Genomic DNA, 19,085 nt, shown 5'->3' on the forward strand with positions numbered 1-19,085 from the left:
CCAAGTTCAAGATGCCGTCCTTCGCTGTGTCGATGCCCAGCAAGCCCTCAGAGGGCGCGGTGGAGCTGTCAGTGCCCAAGGTGCAGGGTGATGTGGACCTGCCCTCTGTCCACGGGGACCTGAAGACCCCTGAGGTCAGCATTCAGCTGCCCTCAGCTGAAATTGAGACAAATCTGGACCAGCAGGACATGAAGCTCCCAGAGGGCCAGCTGCCTGAGGGAGAGCTGGCGGGCGAGCCAACTGGAGCTGCCCTCAGTATCCACCTGCCCAAGGTGCGGATGCCCAGCCTGACGATGCCCAAAGTGGACCTCAAGGGCCCCCAGGTGGACATCAAGGGCCCCAAGACTGAAGCAGACACCCCTGATGTAGATATGTCTCTACCCAGTGTGGAGGTGGACATCCAGACCCCCAGTGCTAAGCTGGAAGGGGACCTGGTCTTCCAAGACAAGGACATGTCCACCAAAGACAGCAAATTCAAAATGCCCAAGTTCAAGATGCCGTCCTTCGGGGTGTCGGTGCACAGCAAGCCCTCAGAGGGCGCGGTGGAGCTGTCAGTGCCCAAGGTGCAGGGTGACGTGGACCTGCCCTCCGTCCAGGGTGACCACAAGACCCCTGCGGTCAGTGTTCAGCAGAACCAGGTGCCCGTGCAGTTGCCCGAGGGCCAGATTCTTGAGAGAGAGCTGATGGACCAGCCTGCTAGAGCTGACCTCAAAGGTCACCTGCCCAAGGTGCACATGCTCAGTCTGAAAATGCCAAAAGTGGACTTCAAGGCTCCTCAGGTGGACGTCAAGGGCCCCAACCTGGACATGAAGGGCCCCAAGGCTGAGGCAGGCATCCCTGATCTAGAGATGTCTCTTCCCAGTGTGGAGGAGGACATCCAGACCCCCAGTGCCAAGCTGGAAGGGGACCTGGCCCTCAGAGACAAGGACATGTCCACCAAAGACAGCAAGCTCAAAATGCCCAAGTTCAAGATGCCGTCCTTCGGTGTGTCCATGCCCAGCAAGCCCTCAGAGGGCGCGGTGGAGGTGTCAGTGCCCAAGGTGCAGGGTGACGTGGACCTGCCCTCTGTCCACGGGGACCTGAAGACCCCTGAGGTCAGTGTTCAGCTGCCCTCTGCTGAAATGGAGGCCAAGCTGGACCAGGTGTCTGTGATGCTGCCCAAGAGCCAGGTGCCTGAGGGAGAGCTGGCAGGCCAGCCTTCTAGAGCTGGCCTCAAGAGCCATCTGCCCAGGTGGCAGATGCCCAGCCTGAAGATGCCCAAAGTGGCCCTCAAGGGCCCTCAGGTGGACATCAAGAGCCCCAAGCTGGACATGAAGGGCCCCAAGGCTGAAGCAGGCATCCCTGATCTAGAAGTAGCTGCACACAGTGTGGAGGTGGACATCCAGACCCCCAGTGCCCCGCTAGAAGGGGACCTGGCCCTCGGAGACAAGGACATGTCCACCAAAGACAGCAAGCTCAAAATGCCCAAGTTCAAGATGCCGTCCTGCGGTGTGTCAGCACCTGGCAAGCCCTCACAGAGCATTCTAGAGGTGTCAGTGCCCAAGGTGCAGGGTGACGTGGACCTGCCCTCTGTCCAGGGTGACCTCGAGACCCCTGAGGTCAGCATTCAGCTGCCCTCTGCCAAAGTGGAGGCCGAGCTGGACCAGGTGACCGTAAAGCTGCCGGAGGTTCAGCTGCCCAAGGAAGAGCTGGTGGGCCAGTCTACTGGAGCTGACCTCAAGGGTCATCTGCCCAAGGTGCAGATGCCCAGCCTGAAGATGCCCAAAGTGGACCTCAAGGGCCCCCAGGTGGACATCAAGGGCCCCAAGGCTGAAGCAGGCACCGCTGATCTAGAGATAGCTCTGCCCAGCATGGAGGTGGCCATCCAGACCCCCAGTGCCAAGCTGGAAGGAGACCTACCCCTCAAAGACCAGGGTGTGTCCACCAAAGACAGCAAATTCAAAATGCCCAAGTTCAAGATGCCGTCCTTCGGGGTGTCGATGCCCAGCAAGCCCTCAGAGGGCGCGGTGGAGGTGTCAGTGCCCAAGGTGCAGGGTGACGTGGACCTGCCCTCTGTCCACGGAGACCTGAAGACCACTGAGGTCAGCGTTCAACTGCCCTCTGCTGAAATTGAGGCCAAATTGGACCAGCTGTCTGTGACCCTGCCTGAGGGCCAGCTGTCTGAGGGGGACCTAGCAGCCCAGCCTACTGAATCTGGACTCAAGAGCCTCCTGCCCACGGTGCAGATGCCCAGCCTGAAGATGTCCAAAGTGGCCCTCAAGGGCCCCCAGGTGGACATCAAGGAACCCATGCTGGACAAGAAGGAAGCTATGACAGAGGCAGGTGCTCCCGACCCACAGGTGTCTCTGCCAAGTATGGAGGTGAACATTGAGGGCCCTGGTGCCAAGCCTGAGAAGCACTTGGCTCTGAAGGACAAGGACATGTCCACCAAAGACAGCAAGCTCAAAATGCCCAAGTTCAAGATGCCGTCCTTCAGGGTGTCGATGCCCAGCAAGCCCTCAGAGGGCGTGTTGGAGGTGTCAGTGCCCAAGATGCAGGGTGACGTGGACCTGCCCTCCGTCCAGGGTGACCTCGAGACCCCTGAGGTCAGCATTCAGCTGCCCTCTGCCAAAGTGGAGGCCGAGCTGGACCAGGTGACCGTAAAGCTGCCGGAGGTTCAGCTGCCCAAGGAAGAGCTGGTGGGCCAGTCTACTGGAGCTGACCTCAAGGGTCATCTGCCCAAGGTGCAGATGCCCAGCCTGAAGATGCCCAAAGTGGACCTCAAGGGCCCCAAGCTGGACATCAAGGGCCCCAAGGCTGAAGCAGGCACCCCTGATCTAGAGATAGCTCTGCCCAGCATGGAGGTGGCCATCCAGACCACCAGTGCCAAGCTGGAAGGGGACCTGGCCCTCGGAGACAAGGACATGTCCACCAAAGACAGCAAATTCAAAATGCCCAAGTACAAGGTGCCGTCCTTCGGGGTGTTGATGCCCAGCAAGCCCTCAGAGGGCGCAGTGGATGTGTCAGTGCCCAAGGTGCAGGGTGACGTGGACCTGCCCTCTGTCCACGGGGACCTGAAGACCCCTGTGGTCAACATTCAGCTGCCCTCTGCTGAAATTGAGGCCAAGCTGGACCAGGTAGCCGTGGAGCTCCCCAAGGGCCAGTTGCCCGAGGGAGATCTGGCAGCCCAGTCTGCCAGAGCTGACCTCAAAGGTCAGTTGCCCAAGCCTCAGATGCCCAGCCTGAAGATGCCTAAAGCGGACCTCCAGGGCCCCCAAGTTGATATCCAGGGCCCCAAGCTGTACATGAAGGGCTCCCAGGCTGAGGTGGCATCCCCCAATCTGGAGGTGTCTCTGCCCCGCATGGAAGTGCACATTGAGGTCCCCCATTCCAAGCTGGAGGGGGACCTCGTCCTGGGGGACAAGGATGTTTCCACCAAAGACAGCAAGTTCCAAATGCCCACGTTCAAGAGGCCGTCCTTGGGCGCGTCGGCGCCCGACAAACCCCGGGAGGCTGCTCTGGCGGTGTCGGCAGCCACCGTGCGGGGCTCCCCAGGCCTGACCTCCGTCCAGGGGGACCTGAGGACCCCTGCGATCAGCGCTCAGCTGCCCCCAGCCAAACAAGAATTCGAGGTCTGCCATGTGTTCGTCGGTCTTTCTGAGGACCATGGTCCTGACATTTCTGTTCCACCCTCTGGTGTTCGGATTTCTTTTCCTAAATTCCATAAACCCAAGTTCACTGTCCGCAGCCCTGCTGTGCCGAGTCACCGCGCGGGTCCTCCTGCAGCGGTGCCCTCGGCTTCTCCCGGTTCTGAACCTTGGCGTTGCCAGTGCGATGCGTCCCTGGCGTCCGGCCCACATTCCTGCCCTGGGGCAGACGCCGCTCAGCAGCCGGCTGCTTCCTCTGGGGTCACAACAGATGAAGTTCCTGTAGAGCCTGGCAAAAGCAGTCCTTTCAAATTACCCCGCTTCAAACTGCCATCTTTCCATCAGTCTCCAAAGAAAGTGCCGGTGTGGCCTGGGTCCCTGGGGAGTTCTGCGGGGGACCCTGCCACGCCCGTCCCCTGCGAGTCAGATGGGGCGCTCTCCCGGCCCTGTGCTCAGCTGTCCCAGGAGGAAGCAAATCCCGTCGTTCCTTCAGACCAGGGTGGGGAGAAGGGCGGGACCAAGAAGCCGGGGTTCGCCTTGTGCAGAGTGTCTCTTCCAAAGCTGAAGGCCTCTAAGGGGCCGGCCAGCGCGCCGCAGGGAGACGCAGGGCCCGCTCTGCCACGGGGCCCGGCAGCAGGACGCCCGGAAGCCTCCGGGGATGACCGTGCCCGGGGGGTTGCTTTGGGAGACGGCACCCAGGAGGGTCTCTCGGAAGGAGATGGTGTGAGCCTCCGGATGCCACACGTCCGCACCCCCAGCTTGGGCTCTGCCAAACCCAGTCCCAGAGCCTCCACCGCCAAGACGGACAGGAGGCCCTGCGACGCTGACCAGCCCCTTCCCGAAGGTCACTCAGCTGTCACCGTCGACCGCAAACCGCCTGCGCCTGGGGACCTGCCAGCCAGCCCGCCTTGTGTGGCGGGGACTGTCCTCCCACCCGAAGGCCCTGTCCAGTCTCCCTGCAGACAGCCCGAGGCCAGCCCGGCCGGGATCCTCCCACCCGAAGGCCCTGTCCAGTCTCCCTGCAGACAGCCCGAGGCCAGCCCGGCCGGGATCCTCCCACCCGAAGGCCCTGTCCAGTCTCCCTGCAGACAGCCCGAGGCCAGCCCGGCCGGGATCCTCCCACCCGAAGGCCCTGTCCAGTCTCCCTGCAGACAGCCCGAGGCCAGCCCGGCCGGGAGGCCGCTGCGCGAGGCGCCCTCCGATGCGCACGAGCGCCGGCTCAAAATGCCCAAGCTCCGACTTCCTGGCTTCCGACGCTCCTCATCCCAGGAGCAGGGCGGGGCCTCGGGGCAGGATGCCGCCCAGCTGCCCCTGCCCGCCCCCGACTCACACACGCCGCCGCTCGTTCCCGGGCCAAAGGTGGAGGCAGCGGTGTCCCCTGAGCCCCTGCAGGCGGGGCTGCCTGAACCCGCTCCGCCCAGCCCCTCGGGCTCCACGCACACACCTGTCCAAAGCCAGGACCACCCCGGCCTGCAGCCGCCCCTGCCCACAGCAGCCGTGGGACAGCGTGACCTGCCCCGCTCCGAGGCCCCCACCGGGCTGGCAGCAGCCTCCCTGCCCCCGCAGCCGCCCGGCGTGGGAGACTCAGAACCCAAGGCTCCCGAAGGAGAGGTTGCCTGGAGGCCTCCGCCCGGGCCCAAAGGCCCCGGCTCCCTCGTCCCCGAAGGGCCTGTGAAGCTGACGGCTTCCTGCACAGACGCGCCGGCACAGGTCTCCGTGGTGAGCGTGGACCGGCTCTGGGAGGATTCCGTGCTGACCGTGAGCTTCCCGAAGCTAAAGGTGCCCAGGTTCTCGTGCCCGGCCCCCAGCTCTGAGGCGGTGTTCTTCCCAGTGGTGAGGGACGACACGGAGTCCGGTGCCTGGGCCGCTGCCGACCGGGACCAGCCTGGGCTGTGGGGGGCCAGGCGCCTGCGGGCCGACGCCGAGGGCCCCGGGGAGCCTCCCGCACCCCTCTCCTCAGAGGCACCCCCAATTTCTAAAGTCAAGGTGCACATCCAGGGGGCTCCGGGCGAGAGCCAAGAGGTCATTGTATGCAGCAGGGTGACACGAGAGCATGCTGGTGTCGCTACCGCTGCGGGCTTTTCCACGCAGATCGTGCGGGAATCAGAGATCCCGGCGTCCGTGACGCAGGTTCCTTCTTACGGATTTTCCTTGCTGAAGGTGAAAGGTGCAGAGCCCTGCACGCAGGCCAGCATCCACACGGGGGCTCTGGGCTCGGGGGCCCCGGGGGGCTTGGGTGGGGCTCCCGCTTCAGCCACCCCAGGCATGGACCCCCGGTCTGCAGAGCCCCAGCCCGATGCCACAGAGCCGTTTGAGATGGTGTCCGCCAGCGTTGCCCTGTCCGGGCTGCCCGTGCCTGCGCCCGAGGAGCCCGTGGGCACCCAGTCCGCAGACCACGGCTCCGACGAGGAGCCCGCAGAAATCCTGGAGTTTCCCGAGGACACCTGGGAGGAGGCGGCGACCCCGCTGGCAGGCCAAGACTGGACTCCGAAAGAGAAGCCAGCCAGCAGGAAGTCTTCTGGTCTGCTGTGGTCTTGGCTTCCGAGCATCGGGTTCTCTTCCACGGATGAGACTGGCCCCGAGCCCAGGGATGACACCCCAAGATCTACCCCCATCCAGACGCAGCCTGGGGCCCGGGCTGAGTTGGAGCTGCCCAAGAAGCAGGAGAAGCCAGGCTGGTTCCATCTGCCGAAGTTGGGGTTCTCCTCGCCCACCAGGAAGAGCAAGAGCACCGAGGCCAAGGCAGAGCTGGCGGAGCAAAGGCACCAAGAGGAAACCACGTTTTTTGATGCTCGAGACAGCTTCTCTCAGGAGGAGGAGGAGGAGGAGGAGGAGGAGAGAGGGGATCAGGGGGCAGGGGCTGCAGGTGCCGGGCCATTGGCGGTAAGAGAAGAGCAGGACCGAAATGCTGGCGAGGAGTCTGGGCCCGTGGCCAAGTGAGGGGCAGCTGTGGGCAGGAGCCGGTGGGCAGGAGCCAGCCACCCGCGCAGAGCCCAGAGCTGAGCGCACAGCAGAAATGAATCACGGTCACCTCACCCAGCCCCCTAACTGGGATGGAATTCGTGTCCCTTCCCACAATGCTTTGGAAGCAGAGAGTGCAGAGCGCATGTGCATGCGGGCTCAGGGCCACTGCTGGCCGCAGGTCTGGGGCCGGCCCGGCCGCGGCTCCAGGCCTGGCTCTGGGACTCACTGGAAGAGGCCGGTCCTGTGCAGCTGCCACCCATGGCTGCTCTTTCCTCGCATGGATTTTCTTCTCTCAGGCCAAGTATGGCATTGTCCAGAAACTCCCTCCCTCCCCGTCCACCTCCCTTCTTTCCCTCCTTTCCTGACTTGTGAATGGCTACCCGCATGTGACCACAGGCACGTCTGCTGTGAGACAGTGCAGCCGGTCCACGGCCCTGTCCACAGCCCCGCCCGCTCCCCCAGCCCTCCCTGTGCACAGAGCAGCCCGCCCGCCCCCTGCTGGACAATAAAGCAAGTGGCGCTCCTGGCTGAGGTGGTCTTTTGTTTGGAGCGGGTCAGCCTGCTCCGCACACCCATCCTTGTCTCCACCTCATGGCTCCAGAAGCGGAGCTGCCATGTACGCTGGTGTACACCGGGCCCCCCCACGGCACCGTCCCTGGTGTACGCCGTGTCCCCCCCACGGCACCGTCCCTGGTGTACGCCGTGTCCCCCCCCACGGCACCGTCCCTGGTGTACACCGGGCCCCCCCCCACGGCACCGTCCCTGGTGTACGCTGGGCCCCCCCACGGCACCGTCCCTGGTGTACACCGGGCCCCCCCCCCACGGCACCGTCCCTGGTGTATTCCGGGCCCCCCCCCCACGGCACCGTCCCTGGTGTACGCTGGGCCCCCCCACGGCACCGTCCCTGGTGTACGCCGTGTCCCCCCCCACGGCACCGTCCCTGGTGTACGCTGGGCCCCCCCCCCACGGCACCGTCCGTGGTGTACGCCGTGTCCCCCCCACGGCACCGTCCCTGGTGTACGCCGTGTCCCCCCCCACGGCACCGTCCCTGGTGTACGCCGGGCCCCCCCACGGCACCGTCCGTGGTGTACGCCGGGCCGGCTCTCCTGGGCACAGCTGTCTGGGCCGCAGTGGGGAGGGGAGGGACAGGGAATCGGGCCGCGGCACCCTCTCAGCACCATGCCCTCCACAACACCGGTTGCCCCTGAGCGCTGGTGCCAGTGGCCTTGGTGGACCCCGTGGGTGAGAGTGCCCGCAGCACAGGGCTGGGTCTCATTTCACCCGCACCCAAGGCGGGTGAGCGCGGGCGGGACTGGCGTGGCCATCTCCCCGCTCACACTGCCTCCTCCGCACCCACCCTTCCACAGCAGGCACAGCGCCCCCCCACAGCCCTGGGCCACTAGGTAGGTGCACATGCACACACATGCGCACACACACAGGCAATGCACAAACGCACACGTGCACACACACGAGGCACATACACACACAAGGCACATGCACACACAAGGCACATGCACACACACGCACACACTACACGCACACACACCGCAGGCCTTGGCCCAGCACTCCTGCTCCCCAGTGGCCAGAGCCAGTCATGGGTGGGGCAGGCCATCCTGAGCGCTCATCTGGCGCAGCCCTGCCCGCGAGGCCTCGTCCTGGGTGCTCACGGGGGCCAGCACTGGGAGGGAGCTCCCGCAGTGGACACTGACCATGGCTTCAGCAAGATGACCGCTGTTGCCAGCGGGGAGCCCAGAGGAGAAGCTTCGCTCTGGAGCCTGGACTGAAGTTGTCGGTGTGGGGAGGGCCCCAGGGCGGGAGGGGTGTGGCCCCGGCAGGCAGTTTGTGTTCACCCTGAGGGTGGGGCCTTGAAGGAGGACCACAGAGCCCTTGCTGAGCAGAGGGGAGAAGCCGGGGAGATGTAGTTTAATAAAGGACATTCGGGAACCAGGATCTGTGGGCATGAAGGGAGAGAGAAAATACACAGGAATGCCAGGGTTTGGCCTGACCAGGCCTTGAGCCACCTACATCTGTAACGGGGGGTGGCAGGTGGGCAGCTGTGCCAGCAATCCGTCCCGGGGCAGGGGGACAGCCGAGCACCCGCTCGCGTCACTCGCACTGTGGACAGCCTCCGTCCGGCTCCGTCCCTGACACCCGTCCCTGGGCGTCTCAGAGCACAACCCAGACTCTAAGTAACACTCCTGAGCTTCTGCAGCATCTGAGCTCGAACTGGTGGACACTGATGGCCAGTGTCCAGTGAGAGCTGTGGCCCTGGACCAGAAGCTCCGCCTACCAAACACAGTCCTGGCCGGGGGCCTGCCCATCCAGGGGCACAGCATAGGCAGAGCTCCAGTCTCGCTCAAAGAGTCTCCGCAGCTCTTCCTGCACAGGGGGTTCACTCGGCCGGGAGCTGGGGGCCCTCTGGCTGACCACCAAGCCCACGCCTGCAGTGCTGCTGAAGTACTCCTCTGACCAGTTGGAAGTACCTGGAAGGTGGGCAGCAAAGTCCTGCTCAGACCCCCACAGCCCAGCCAGTCCTGGGGGCCCAGAGGCAGGGCTGGGCTCAGACCCCTGGCCACTCTGTGGTCATCCACTGCTGGCAAGGACGGCCATTGTATAGGTGCAGGAGGGCAACATGGCTATGCAGCATGGAACTCTACCCATGCCCACCTGGGATAGAGCTGACTCACAGGGATGGGGTCCTAACTCACCCGGGATGGGGTCCTAACACCAGGGATGGGGCCCTAACTCACCCAGGATGGGGTCCTAACACCAGGGATGGGGCCCTAATTCACCCGGGATGGGGTTCTAACTCACCCGGGATGGGGCGCTAACTCACCCGGGATGGGGTCCTAACTCACCCGGGATGGGGCCCTAACTCACCCGGGATGGGGCCCTAACTCACCCGGGATGGGGTCCTAACACCAGGGATGGGGATCTAACTCACCCGGATACGGTCCTGACTCACCCAGGATGGGGATCTAACTCACCTGGGATGGGGTTCTAACTCACCCGGGATGGGGTTCTAACTCACCCGGGATGGGGCCCTAACTCACCCGGGATGGGGCCCTAACACCAGGGATGGGGCCCTAACTCACCGGGATGGGGCCCTAACCCGGGATGGGGTCCTAACTCACCCGGGATGGGGCCCTAACTCACCAAGGATGGGGTTCTAACTCACCCGGGATGGGGTGCTAACTCACCCGGGATGGAGTTCTAACTCACCTGGGATGGGGCCCTAACTCACCCGGGATGCGGTGCTAACTCACCCGGGATGGGGCCCTAACTCACCCAGGATGGGGCCCTAACTCACCCAGGATGGGGCCCTAACTCACCCAGGATGGGGCCTTAACTCACCCGGGATGGGGCCCTAACTCACCCGGGATGGGGCCCTAACTCCCCCAGGATGGGGCCCTAACTCACCCGGGATGGGGTGCTAACTCACCCGGGATGGGGTTCTAACTCACCTGGGATGGGGTGCTAACTCACCCGGGATGGGGTTCTAACTCACCCGGGATGGGGTTCTAACTCACCGGGGCCAGTCCTCCAGGCTTCCCCCCCCCCATCCTGCAGGCTGAGGCACCAGGAGCTGCTTGCCTAGCCCTAAACGCCCGCGGCCTGGACGCTGCTCTGCAGCTGCTGTCCCGAAGTCCTGTGAGCACGCACCTATGTAGGCGGTCTTGTCTGTGACGGTGAATTTGCTGTGGCTCACACGGCTGAAAGGGATGTTGGAGTGATTCCCCACAGGCAAGATGAAGACTTTCTTCCGGGAACAGAGAGAGTGTCAGGCTGGGCCGGGAGGGAACCAGCCAGAAGGCTGCTCCTCCCCTGCCCTCCCTCCCCGGAGGCGTCCTCTCCCCTGCGCACCGGGAGGGGTCCTCACCACGTCCACGGAGATGCCAGCCGAGGCGTTGCCAAAGGCCTGCAGAGACCGCAGGAAAGGGAACATGGCAGGGTCCGTGTTGAGCCAACAGCTGACCAGCAAACGCACGCACACGCCTCGGTTCAAGGCCGCTGCCCGCAGAGCATTGTCCAGCACGGGCCAGTACCTGGGGACAGGGGCGGGAGGTGAGGGCCCTGCCGACAGCCTGGGGTGCCAGGAGCTCCTGTGCCCGGGAGCCGCCCCTCAGCAGAGCCGCGCCCACCTGGCGGGGTGGTGGAAGTGGGTGGAGGGGAAGTACTCCATCACCGCGGTGTAGATGAACTCCCGGGCGCCCCTGATCACCGCCAGCACCGCGTCCAGGTCCCTGGTACGGCCATGGGGGCACAGGGGGGGTGGGGAGGCCTGAGGGAGAAGGGCCCAGAGTGCACTGCCAGCCGCAGGTTCCGCACCCACGACCCCACAGCGACCGGCCTGGCCAGGGCGGCTCCACCCGAGACCAGGGCTGCTGGCTCTGAGGAAACCCCCCGGCCTCGTGGGTCCCGTGGATTTTCCATGGACTTCTGCCGGGGACCCTGCTCGCTCCAGAGAGGGCCCGGGCGGGGGCTGGCCCTTGCCTTGTGATAGCGCCTCCTGTAGACCAGCGCCTGGAGCAGCGGGGACCCCGTGTTCGCTCCTCTGCTCCTCTGCAGGCCAGGCTTGCCTGCGCTCTGGCCTCTCGCCTCCCTGTGGAGCAGCCCTGGCTTCTCCACTTCCCACCTCCACCCGGAGCCGGCTGGCGATGGCCCCAGGCGCCCCACCCCCCAGGAGAGTGGGCCTAGGTCCCCTTTGGGGCCCCCTCTGCCTCTCAGTGCAGCCCCAGTGCCCGCCAGAGCCCAGCAGGGCTGCCACGGCCCCCCAGCCCGCCTTACCGAGAAGTAGGCAGTGGTGGGCACCCCGTCAAAGCGCCCCCGGAAGGGCTGGGCGTGGTTGATGTGGGTTGAGAGGTTCCGGGGCCAGGTTTGGGGGAGGACAGCGTGGGGTGCCCCCAGCGCCCAGTAGGTCTGGAAGATCTTTTCCAGGTCCCGGGCCAGGTGGCTGCAGTTGTAGATGACTGCGCCCAGCTCCTTCACCTGCAGGGACCGGGAGCCAGGGGCCCCGGGACTGAGGAGCCCGGGGCGTAGCGGGGCAGGGTCACCTGCAAGGGTCCCAGGCAGCTGGGCGGGGCCCAGGCCGTTTCCCTGGCCACTGTCCTTCTGTGGTCAAATCAACACACTCATTCCAAAATAAAACAGAAAATGCATGGAAACCCAGAGCTGGAGGTAAAAATCGTTAGAAATGACGGTTCAGGGCTGGGACCGTGGCTCAGTGGTGCACTGCCTGCCGGGTATGTGTGAAGCCCTGGGCTCCATTCCTCAGTGCCACAAATGCCAGAAATGGCGCTGTGGCTCAGTGATAGAGTGTTAGCCTTGAGCAAAAGCAGCTCAGGGACAGCGCCCAGGCCCTGAGTTCAAGCCCCAGGACTGGCAAAGGAAACAGAAATAACCACTCTTACCATATCTGTTTTTTTGTTTGTTTGTTTGTTTTTTGGCTGTGCTGGGGATTGAACCCAAGGCTTTGTGTATACAGGTGAGTGCTTTTATCAGTGAACTACATCACCAGCAGCGCCACTTTTTGATAATTTTTTGTGTGCTGCTGTGGACTGAACCCAGAGCTTCGCACATGCCCCCCACCCCAGGGCTGTGACTCGTTTATACTGTGTGGAATGTGGGTGGCATGGCATCAGTACCTTCCCACCTCCCTAAATGTTCCTCCACACTGCGATTGTGGGCCAGGTGAGGGAGCCGGGCCGCGGGCTGGGTGAGGGAGCTGGGCTCAAGGTGAGGTGAGGGAGCTGGGCTCAAGGTCAGGTGAGGGAGCTGGGCTCAAGGTCAGGTGAGGGAGCTGGGCCCAGGGCTGGGTGAGGGAGCTGGGCTCAAGGTCAGGTGAGGGAGCCGGGCCCAGGGCTGGGTGAGGGAGCTGGGCTCAAGGTCAGGTGAGGGAGCTGGGCTCAAGGTCAGGTGAGGGAGCTGGGCTCAAGGTCAGGTGAGGGAGCCGGGCCCAGGGCTGGGTGAGGGAGCTGGGCTCAAGGTCAGGTGAGGGAGCTGGGCCCAGGGCTGGGTGAGGGAGCCTATACGCCGTGCTGCCGGCGTGATCACAGCCACGTGATCACTCACAACGCAATTTTGTTGAGACTTGGGACTCCAGGCTCAGACTCGGAGGGGAGGCCCTCAGCCTTTGGCCGGACTCACCTGTGTCAGTGAGCGCCAGTCCATGTTGGCACTGCCCAGGTAGACATGCCGCCTGTCCACAATCCAGAATTTGGAGTGCAAGACGCCCCCAATGAGCTTCTTCATGGGCACCTGGCGGACCTGGGCACCTGGTAGAGATGAACCGACTGACTGCCAGCTGCTCAGCGGCTACCGAGTCTGATTATTGGGCGGCATTACTACCCAGCACTGTACTGTGCCCACTGGGCAGAGCAGGAAACTGAGGCACAGCCTGGCCCGGGACGTCTCTGGGCAGCACGGCTCCCAGCGTTGTAATGTAACGGCTGTGCTGTGGCTCCCTGGCTGGAGCTGGTGGCCTGAGCCCCTGGCCATGAGTCAGAGCGGGTGGTGGAGGCCGCCTGTGACTGCTGTGGTAGGTGTGGCTCCAGCTGCCGGAACCCGCCCTGACCCCAGGTGAGGTCAGCTCAGTGGAGCCGAGGGCTCCTGCCCCCCAGACGTACACACACACACACACACACACACACACACACACACACACACACACACACACACACACACACACGGGCACAACTGGCAGCAATGCTGGTCTCTGCCTTCGTCCTGTGTGCCCCCGTACAGGGCCCGGAGGGCGCAGGCACTACCTTGGGCAGCCAGGACTTGCAGGTCAGTGGACTCCGTGGCCGGTGTCGGGCTGCTGGTGGCCACGGCCAGGGAGACGTTCTTGGCGAGCAGAAGCTGCAGCTTCTGCAGAACAGCTTCTCCCTGCAGAGCCAGGCGGGCATGAGAGGCGGGGCCCAGGGCAGCCCAGCCTCACCCCGCCCAGCAGGGACCAGATCCCCACCACCCTTGATGGGGCGCGGGACTGCAGCCAGGGACTCTCCACGCGCCCGGACCCCAAGTGCACAGCTCGGCAGATGGCCCTGGGCCTTCCAGAGGGCTCTGCTCCTGCCCCACCGGTGGTGCCCTGGGCCCCGCGGCCTGTGCAGAGCTGACCTGCTGGGAGGAGGTGTCGTTGACGCCGATGTCCTGCCCGGTGAGTGACCAGTAGTATGAGGCCACCCGGATGCTCTCCTGGGCTGCGTCCAGGAGCTGCAGCCAGGCCTGGGCCAGAGGCCGGCCGGAGGGGCTGCCCGCCGCGAAGGGCAGGTCCTGGGGAATGCTTTCCACGAGGACGAGGCTGGGGAGCACAGAGCAGGGCGTGTGGGCGCCACGGCCGCCTGGCCTGGCCGCCAGGGGCTGAGCAGGGAGCTGGGCGGAGCCTGGCCGGCCAGATGAGGGCCCCTGGGCGTGTCCAACAGGAGCCTGAGGGTCAGGACCAGCAGGACAGATTGTGGGGTCCGACCACCCCAACCCCTCTGGGAGCAGCCACTCCTAAGACCAAACTGAGGAGGGGTCTCTGGGTTCCAGGCCTCCACAGCAGGGCAGGAAAGGGGGAGGGGCTGAGGCGTGAGTGGGGAGCAACAGACCCCGGGAGTGTAAAGACTTTGAAAGTCCTCACCCTGTGTACTATGCTCAGCACCTCCAGTCTACGCCACTCATGCCAACATCCACCCCCACGCCCCCCACCCCCACCCGCCAGGTCTACACTGCAGACCAGCGGGGCGGGGCCACGCCCAGGGGAGACCGGCCCGCCGTGCTCACCGGCAGGAGTCCATCTGCCCCCCGGCCTCTCCTCCCTGGGCCTTGCAGGACCTGCACGCCACCTCCTTAGGGCGCATCTGGAGCCAGGTGAGAAGAGGAGGCACTGGGCCCAGGAGCAAGGTGAGCGAGAGGGAGCCGAGCCCCAGGGCGGCCAGCATGCCAAGCACCTGCGGGAGAGATCGCCACGGGGTCCCCGGATGGCACGTGCACCCCCCAGTCCAGGGGGCCCAGAGGGGGCTGGGGGAGGGGAGGGGAAGGCGGGGAGGGGAGGGGAGGGGATGGGAGGGGAGGGGAGGGTGCCCAGCTGGCCCAGGCCCACTGGGTGGGGTCGGTGATCCACACTCCAGTCTGCGGGGCGGTGCCTGCGGTGACTGTCCCCAGTCCCCTGCAGGGGGCCGGAGCTGCCACACCTGGGTGGCCTTGGGCCCCACCGGCCTGGCCCCCTCCACCCCAGGGTTGGTTTTGTCCTCTTCACAGGTCTACAGACCTAAGATTTTAAGAAACTAGACTTTTAAGAATGGTTTTGAGCAGGCCCAGTGGCTCACGCGTACAATTCCAGCTACTCAGGGGGCTGAGATCTGAGAATCACATTCAAAGCCAGCCTGGGCAGGAAAGTCCACGAGACTCTTATCTTCAGCTAACCAGCAAAAAGCCAGAAGTGGAGGTGTGGCTCAAATGGTAGAGGACCAGTCTTAGGCAAAAAAATCTAAGAGTGCTCAGGACCTGAGTTCAAGCCCCAGGAATAGCATGTGCATGTGAACACACACACACACACACACACACACAGAGGAGCTCTAGCCGGGCAAAGTGGTACACACCTATAATCCTAGTACTTGGGAGCCTGAGGCAAGAGGAGGGGGAGGGGTCCTAATTAGGAATAGGGTTCAGTGTTTTCTGGACTGTTAAGTCTCTCAGGGGACTCGAGCCCCTGACTCGAGTAGGATGGGGGCCAGTCTGTATGGACTTGGGGGAGGCAGAGGAAGTGGGTGGAGAAGGGCGCTCGGGGCTCTGCTTCCCACAGGGCCCAGCATCTGCACAGGTCTGTGGGCGTCAGTACCTCTGGGCCCCAGAAACCCCGGGGGTCCCCATGGACACCTCCAACCCCCAGGGGTTGGTCACCGTGGCGCCGGGCCGGCCCTGGGCAGCTGGCGCCAGTGTCTCTGGAAATACCACCCGCATGGCGCTCCCCCCCGCCCTCCCTCCCTCCCTCCCTCCCTCCCTCTGCTGCTGCCCTTCCTGCGTTGAATGTCTGAACCTGGGCTCCTTGTTCCAACCACAACTGAAACTGGGTCTGAAACTGCCATTTCTGCTTTTCCCTCCTCAGGGGCAGCACACAGCTGCTTCCCTTTCCGGCCCCGGGCCTGGCCCAGCAGCAGGCTCCTGCCTGGGAGATGCGATGAGCCTCAGCCGGGGCTGCCGCAGCCACGCGGGACCCCAGCCTCGCGGCCCCGGCTTTGCCCCGGCCCCGTCTGCGGGGCGGGGCCAAGCAAGGCCTCCGCCCTGGGGGACCTTGACACTGCTCAGGGGTTCTGAGCCGCCCCTGGGCACCGGGTACCCACGCAGGGTGCTGGGGTGGCCCTCGGATGGCCAGAGCTGGGCCGTGGCGCCCAGGGAGCCTTCCGCCTCTGCAGGCCGCCGGCCGTCCTCCCAGGAGCAGACCGGCCCGGCCCGCTGTGTCCTTCCTCCACAACCCCGGTGAGACCAGAACGCGGCTGCCCTGTGTCTGCCAGAGGCAGGGGTGCAGGGAGCCGGGGTCACCACGCCTGCACCCCTCCGCCGGAAAGGGACCGCCTCCTATCTGAGCCCAGCTACAGCTCACAGACAGCGCTCTCACACACCCCCGAGGGCCGCTGGGGTCCCCCAAAGCCCGGCTCCAGGCTTTCATTCTTGCTTTGTGAGTGCAGGAGAGATGCTGCGGCCTCTGGCTCCGGAAGGGCTCCGGTTCCCTGCCCGACGCCCTCTGAGAGCTTCCAGTCTGAGGAGCCAGGCGGGCCGGGAGACAGCGGGCGCAGCCGGCTGGGCGCAGCCGTGCTGGCGATGTGGAGGCTGTCCAGCGGCCGGAGCCTGCCCCACCCCCCTTTTCCCAGGTGCCTGCCCACCGGGGCCAGTTCCTCATCCCTCCTGGCCTTCGGGGATCGTCAGGCCAGGGACCCCCCCCCCAGTGCTGCACAGCCCGGGCCTGTCCCTGCTGGTCCTGGAAGGTCCCTGGGGTGGGGGCTGTCTTTCCAAGGCCTGGTGCTGACACCCCAGGGACGCGGAGCCGGGAGCTGGGCTCTGAGACTCGCCTGCAGGCTCCCAGCGGAGACACTCCCGCCGATGAGGAGGAAGAGGGCCAGTGGGCCTGGGGGTGGAGAGGACCGGCCTCCCCAGCAGGCAGCGGCCTGGGCTGGGGGCCTCCTCCTCCTGGCTCCCTCCCTCCCGGACGGGCCTCTCGGTACCTACCTGAAGGCCTGCCTTGCCATCCATCCTGGCCGCAGGCAGGGCCGTCCGCTGGCCTCGGCCCTCGGCCCTCCACGGCTGCTGCGTCCCCGCCCACCAGTTCCTCTTTCCTCTGAGCCGCCCACCCCCACCTGGAGACAAACAGCCAGGGCTGTGCACCCTGGAGGCTGGGGCTGGAAAATGTCCCCTCCAGGGGACATCCACCCCCCATCCTCTGGGCCACCCCAAAGCCACCAGCCTGTGTGTCGGTTGGGCCTGAAGAGCACAGGCCTGGGACTAGAGCTGCAGTGGCATCAGTGGAAGGTTCCAGAGGAGGGGAGCATGGGTCCAGGGACACTGGACTCCTCACCTGACTTCTGAAACTGAAACCTCTCTATGCAACCATCTAATAAAATGACTATTTAAAAGTAATACTAGTAAAAAGAAGGGTTCTATGCTGGGCGCTGGTGGCTTATGCCTGTCATCCTAGCTACTCAGGAGACTGAGATCTGAGGATCGCAGTTCAAAGCCAGCCTGGGCAGGAAAGTCCGTGAGACTTTTTTTTTTTTTTTGGTCAGTTGTGGGGCTTGAACTCTGGGCCTGGGTGCTGTCCTTGTGCTCTTCAGCTCAAGGCAAGTGCTCTACTGCTTGAGCCACAGCACCACTTCCAGTTTTCAAGTGGTTTATGGGAGATAAGAGTCTCACAGACTTTCCGGCCTGGGCTGGCTTTGAACTGGGATCCTCAGATCTCAGTCTCCTGAGTAGCTAGGATTACAGGCGTGAACCACCAGTGCCTGGCTTCCATGAGACTCTTATCTCCAATAAACCACTCAGAAAACCGGAAGTGGTGTTGTGGCTCAAGTGGTAGAGTGATCACCTTGAGCTGAAGAGCACAGGGACAGCGCCAGGCCCAGAGTTCAAGCCCCACAACCAACAAAAAACAAGAAAAGAAGAAAGGAAGGAAGGAAGGAAAGAAGGAGAGAAGGAAAGAAAGAGAAGCGTTCTATGCAGACAGTTATGGCTCCACAGAGGCTCAAGGGCCTCCAAGTTGCTGCAGGTGCAGAGTCTCCAGGCTCCAGGCTCCGGAAGGCTCTGACCTGAGTGATGGATGGAGCCCCTGACAGGTTCTGCTTGTGGGTCACAGGGAGGTGATGGAGACTGTGGGGTGGAGCCGGGTTGGAGGACAGAGGCGGCCTTGTCTCGAGGGTCTCTCTCTCCGTCTGTCTCTATCTCTGTCTCTTGCCATCTGTCTCTCTCTCTCTCTTCTCTCTGTCTCTCCATCTCTGTCTCTCCTCTCTCTCCATCTCAGTCTCTCCATCTGTCTCTGTCTCTCTGTCCCTTTCTCTCCATCTCTCCTCTTTCTCTTTCCTGTCTCTCCTCTCTCCATCATCTATCCTTTCTCTGTCTCTATCCATCTCTCCTCTCTCTGTCTTTCCTCTGTCTCTCTGTCTCTCCCCCCCTCCTCTCTCTCTGTCTTGCCTCTCTCTCTGTCTCTCTCTGTCTATCCTCTCTCTCCGTCTCTGTCCCTCCATCTCTGTCCCCCACTCCTTTCCAGCTGCCGTGGCCTGAGCTGATTCCCTCTGCCATGCTCCGGCTGCCATGCTGTTGGGCCTCTCAAGCCCCACTGCGGACTGAAGCTCTGACACTGCCCGCCCTCCCCCCCTTAAGTTGTGCCTGTCAGGTGTGTGCACAGTGCTGCGGAGCTGGCCCCCAGGAACTTCCCAGGGTCCCCCAGGAGCTACTTACCTATGGTCTAGATGTGGCCCATACTCAGTCACAAGCCCGGGGAGGCTAGGGCATGGGAGGCTGGGGTGGAGGCTGGGGCCAAGAAGGTGGGCTAGCGAGGCTGGGGGGCCCTGTGTCCCCCCTCTGTGCTCCCTCCAGAACCTCCAAGGACAGACACTGGGTACAGCATCCACCTGGACACCGCGGGCTCCTGTCCTCTGTGGCAGCTGACCCCGGGCCTCTGTCCAGGGTGCTGAGCATGGCGTGCCCGGCCTGGTGGGTCAGGAAGTGGATGGGGAAGAGAGCTGGCCTCTGCTTCCCAGGGGACCCGGGATCAGGGCACACCACTGTTGCCTGCGGGAGGCCTGCAGGCTGGGAGCACCCACCGGGAGGCCCTCTGTCCTGCGTGCCCGGGCCTTGCTCATCCTCACACCAGGGCCCTGCTGCCCAGCCAGTCCCCGGGCCGAGCTGAGCCGGGTCAGGCTCCAGGAGGAGCTGTCCACCCTGGGGACAGCCGGGGGAAGCTGGGGTGGAGAGGCTCCAGCCCTGCTGCCCTCTGGCCCTTGTGCCAGCCCTGCAGGAAGG

At 64.1% G+C, this 19,085-nt stretch overlaps 2 protein-coding genes across 4 annotated transcripts in view; one reads left to right on the top strand and one right to left on the bottom strand.

The window, feature by feature from the left end:
• The window catches only part of Ahnak2 (AHNAK nucleoprotein 2), a 38,054-nt gene extending 30,976 nt beyond the window's left edge, over positions 1 to 7,078 (top strand). The window contains exon 8 of the mRNA XM_069997756.1: positions 324 to 7,078. Coding sequence (XP_069853857.1) covers positions 324 to 6,566 — 6,243 coding nt within the window. The 3' untranslated portion in view covers positions 6,567 to 7,078. The remainder of the gene's footprint in view (positions 1 to 323) is intronic.
• A 1,399-nt stretch (positions 7,079 to 8,477) lies between these two features.
• Pld4 (phospholipase D family member 4) lies at positions 8,478 to 16,885 on the bottom strand. 3 transcript variants are annotated; one of them, XM_069997769.1, is made up of 10 exons: positions 16,800 to 16,885; positions 14,358 to 14,524; positions 13,710 to 13,893; positions 13,358 to 13,478; positions 12,738 to 12,865; positions 11,379 to 11,579; positions 10,733 to 10,872; positions 10,471 to 10,636; positions 10,254 to 10,350; positions 8,478 to 9,073 (listed from the first exon to the last, which is right to left on the bottom strand). In XM_069997769.1, exons 1-10 carry the CDS (start codon positions 16,821 to 16,823, stop codon positions 8,877 to 8,879), a joined length of 1,425 nt encoding a protein of 474 aa, XP_069853870.1. In that variant the 5' UTR covers positions 16,824 to 16,885; the 3' UTR covers positions 8,478 to 8,876. The 3 variants fall into 3 exon arrangements, with proteins under 3 accessions (XP_069853870.1, XP_069853869.1, XP_069853871.1); XM_069997770.1 differs by having other exon boundaries at positions 8,899 to 9,073; positions 10,455 to 10,636; XM_069997768.1 differs by lacking the exon at positions 11,379 to 11,579.
• Between the last annotated feature and the right edge of the window lie 2,200 nt (positions 16,886 to 19,085).

This window comes from Dipodomys merriami, unplaced genomic scaffold (assembly GCF_024711535.1).
Source record: "Dipodomys merriami isolate MVZ:Mamm:240054 unplaced genomic scaffold, mDipMer1.0.p SCAF_50, whole genome shotgun sequence".
Lineage (NCBI taxonomy): Eukaryota > Metazoa > Chordata > Mammalia > Rodentia > Heteromyidae > Dipodomys > Dipodomys merriami.

Excerpts from the sequence above, each read along its gene's own strand:
- Pld4 (XM_069997769.1), bottom strand. The coding sequence starts at position 16,823 with ATGGATGGCAAGGCAGGCCTTCAG. Across the intron at positions 11,580-12,737 it reads ACTGGCGCTCACTGACACAG|GTGAAGGAGCTGGGCGCAGT; the intron begins GTGAGTCCGGCC and ends CGGTCCCTGCAG. Across the intron at positions 10,873-11,378 it reads CCACCACTGCCTACTTCTCG|GCCTCCCCACCCCCCCTGTG; the intron begins GTAAGGCGGGCT and ends CTTCTCCCTCAG.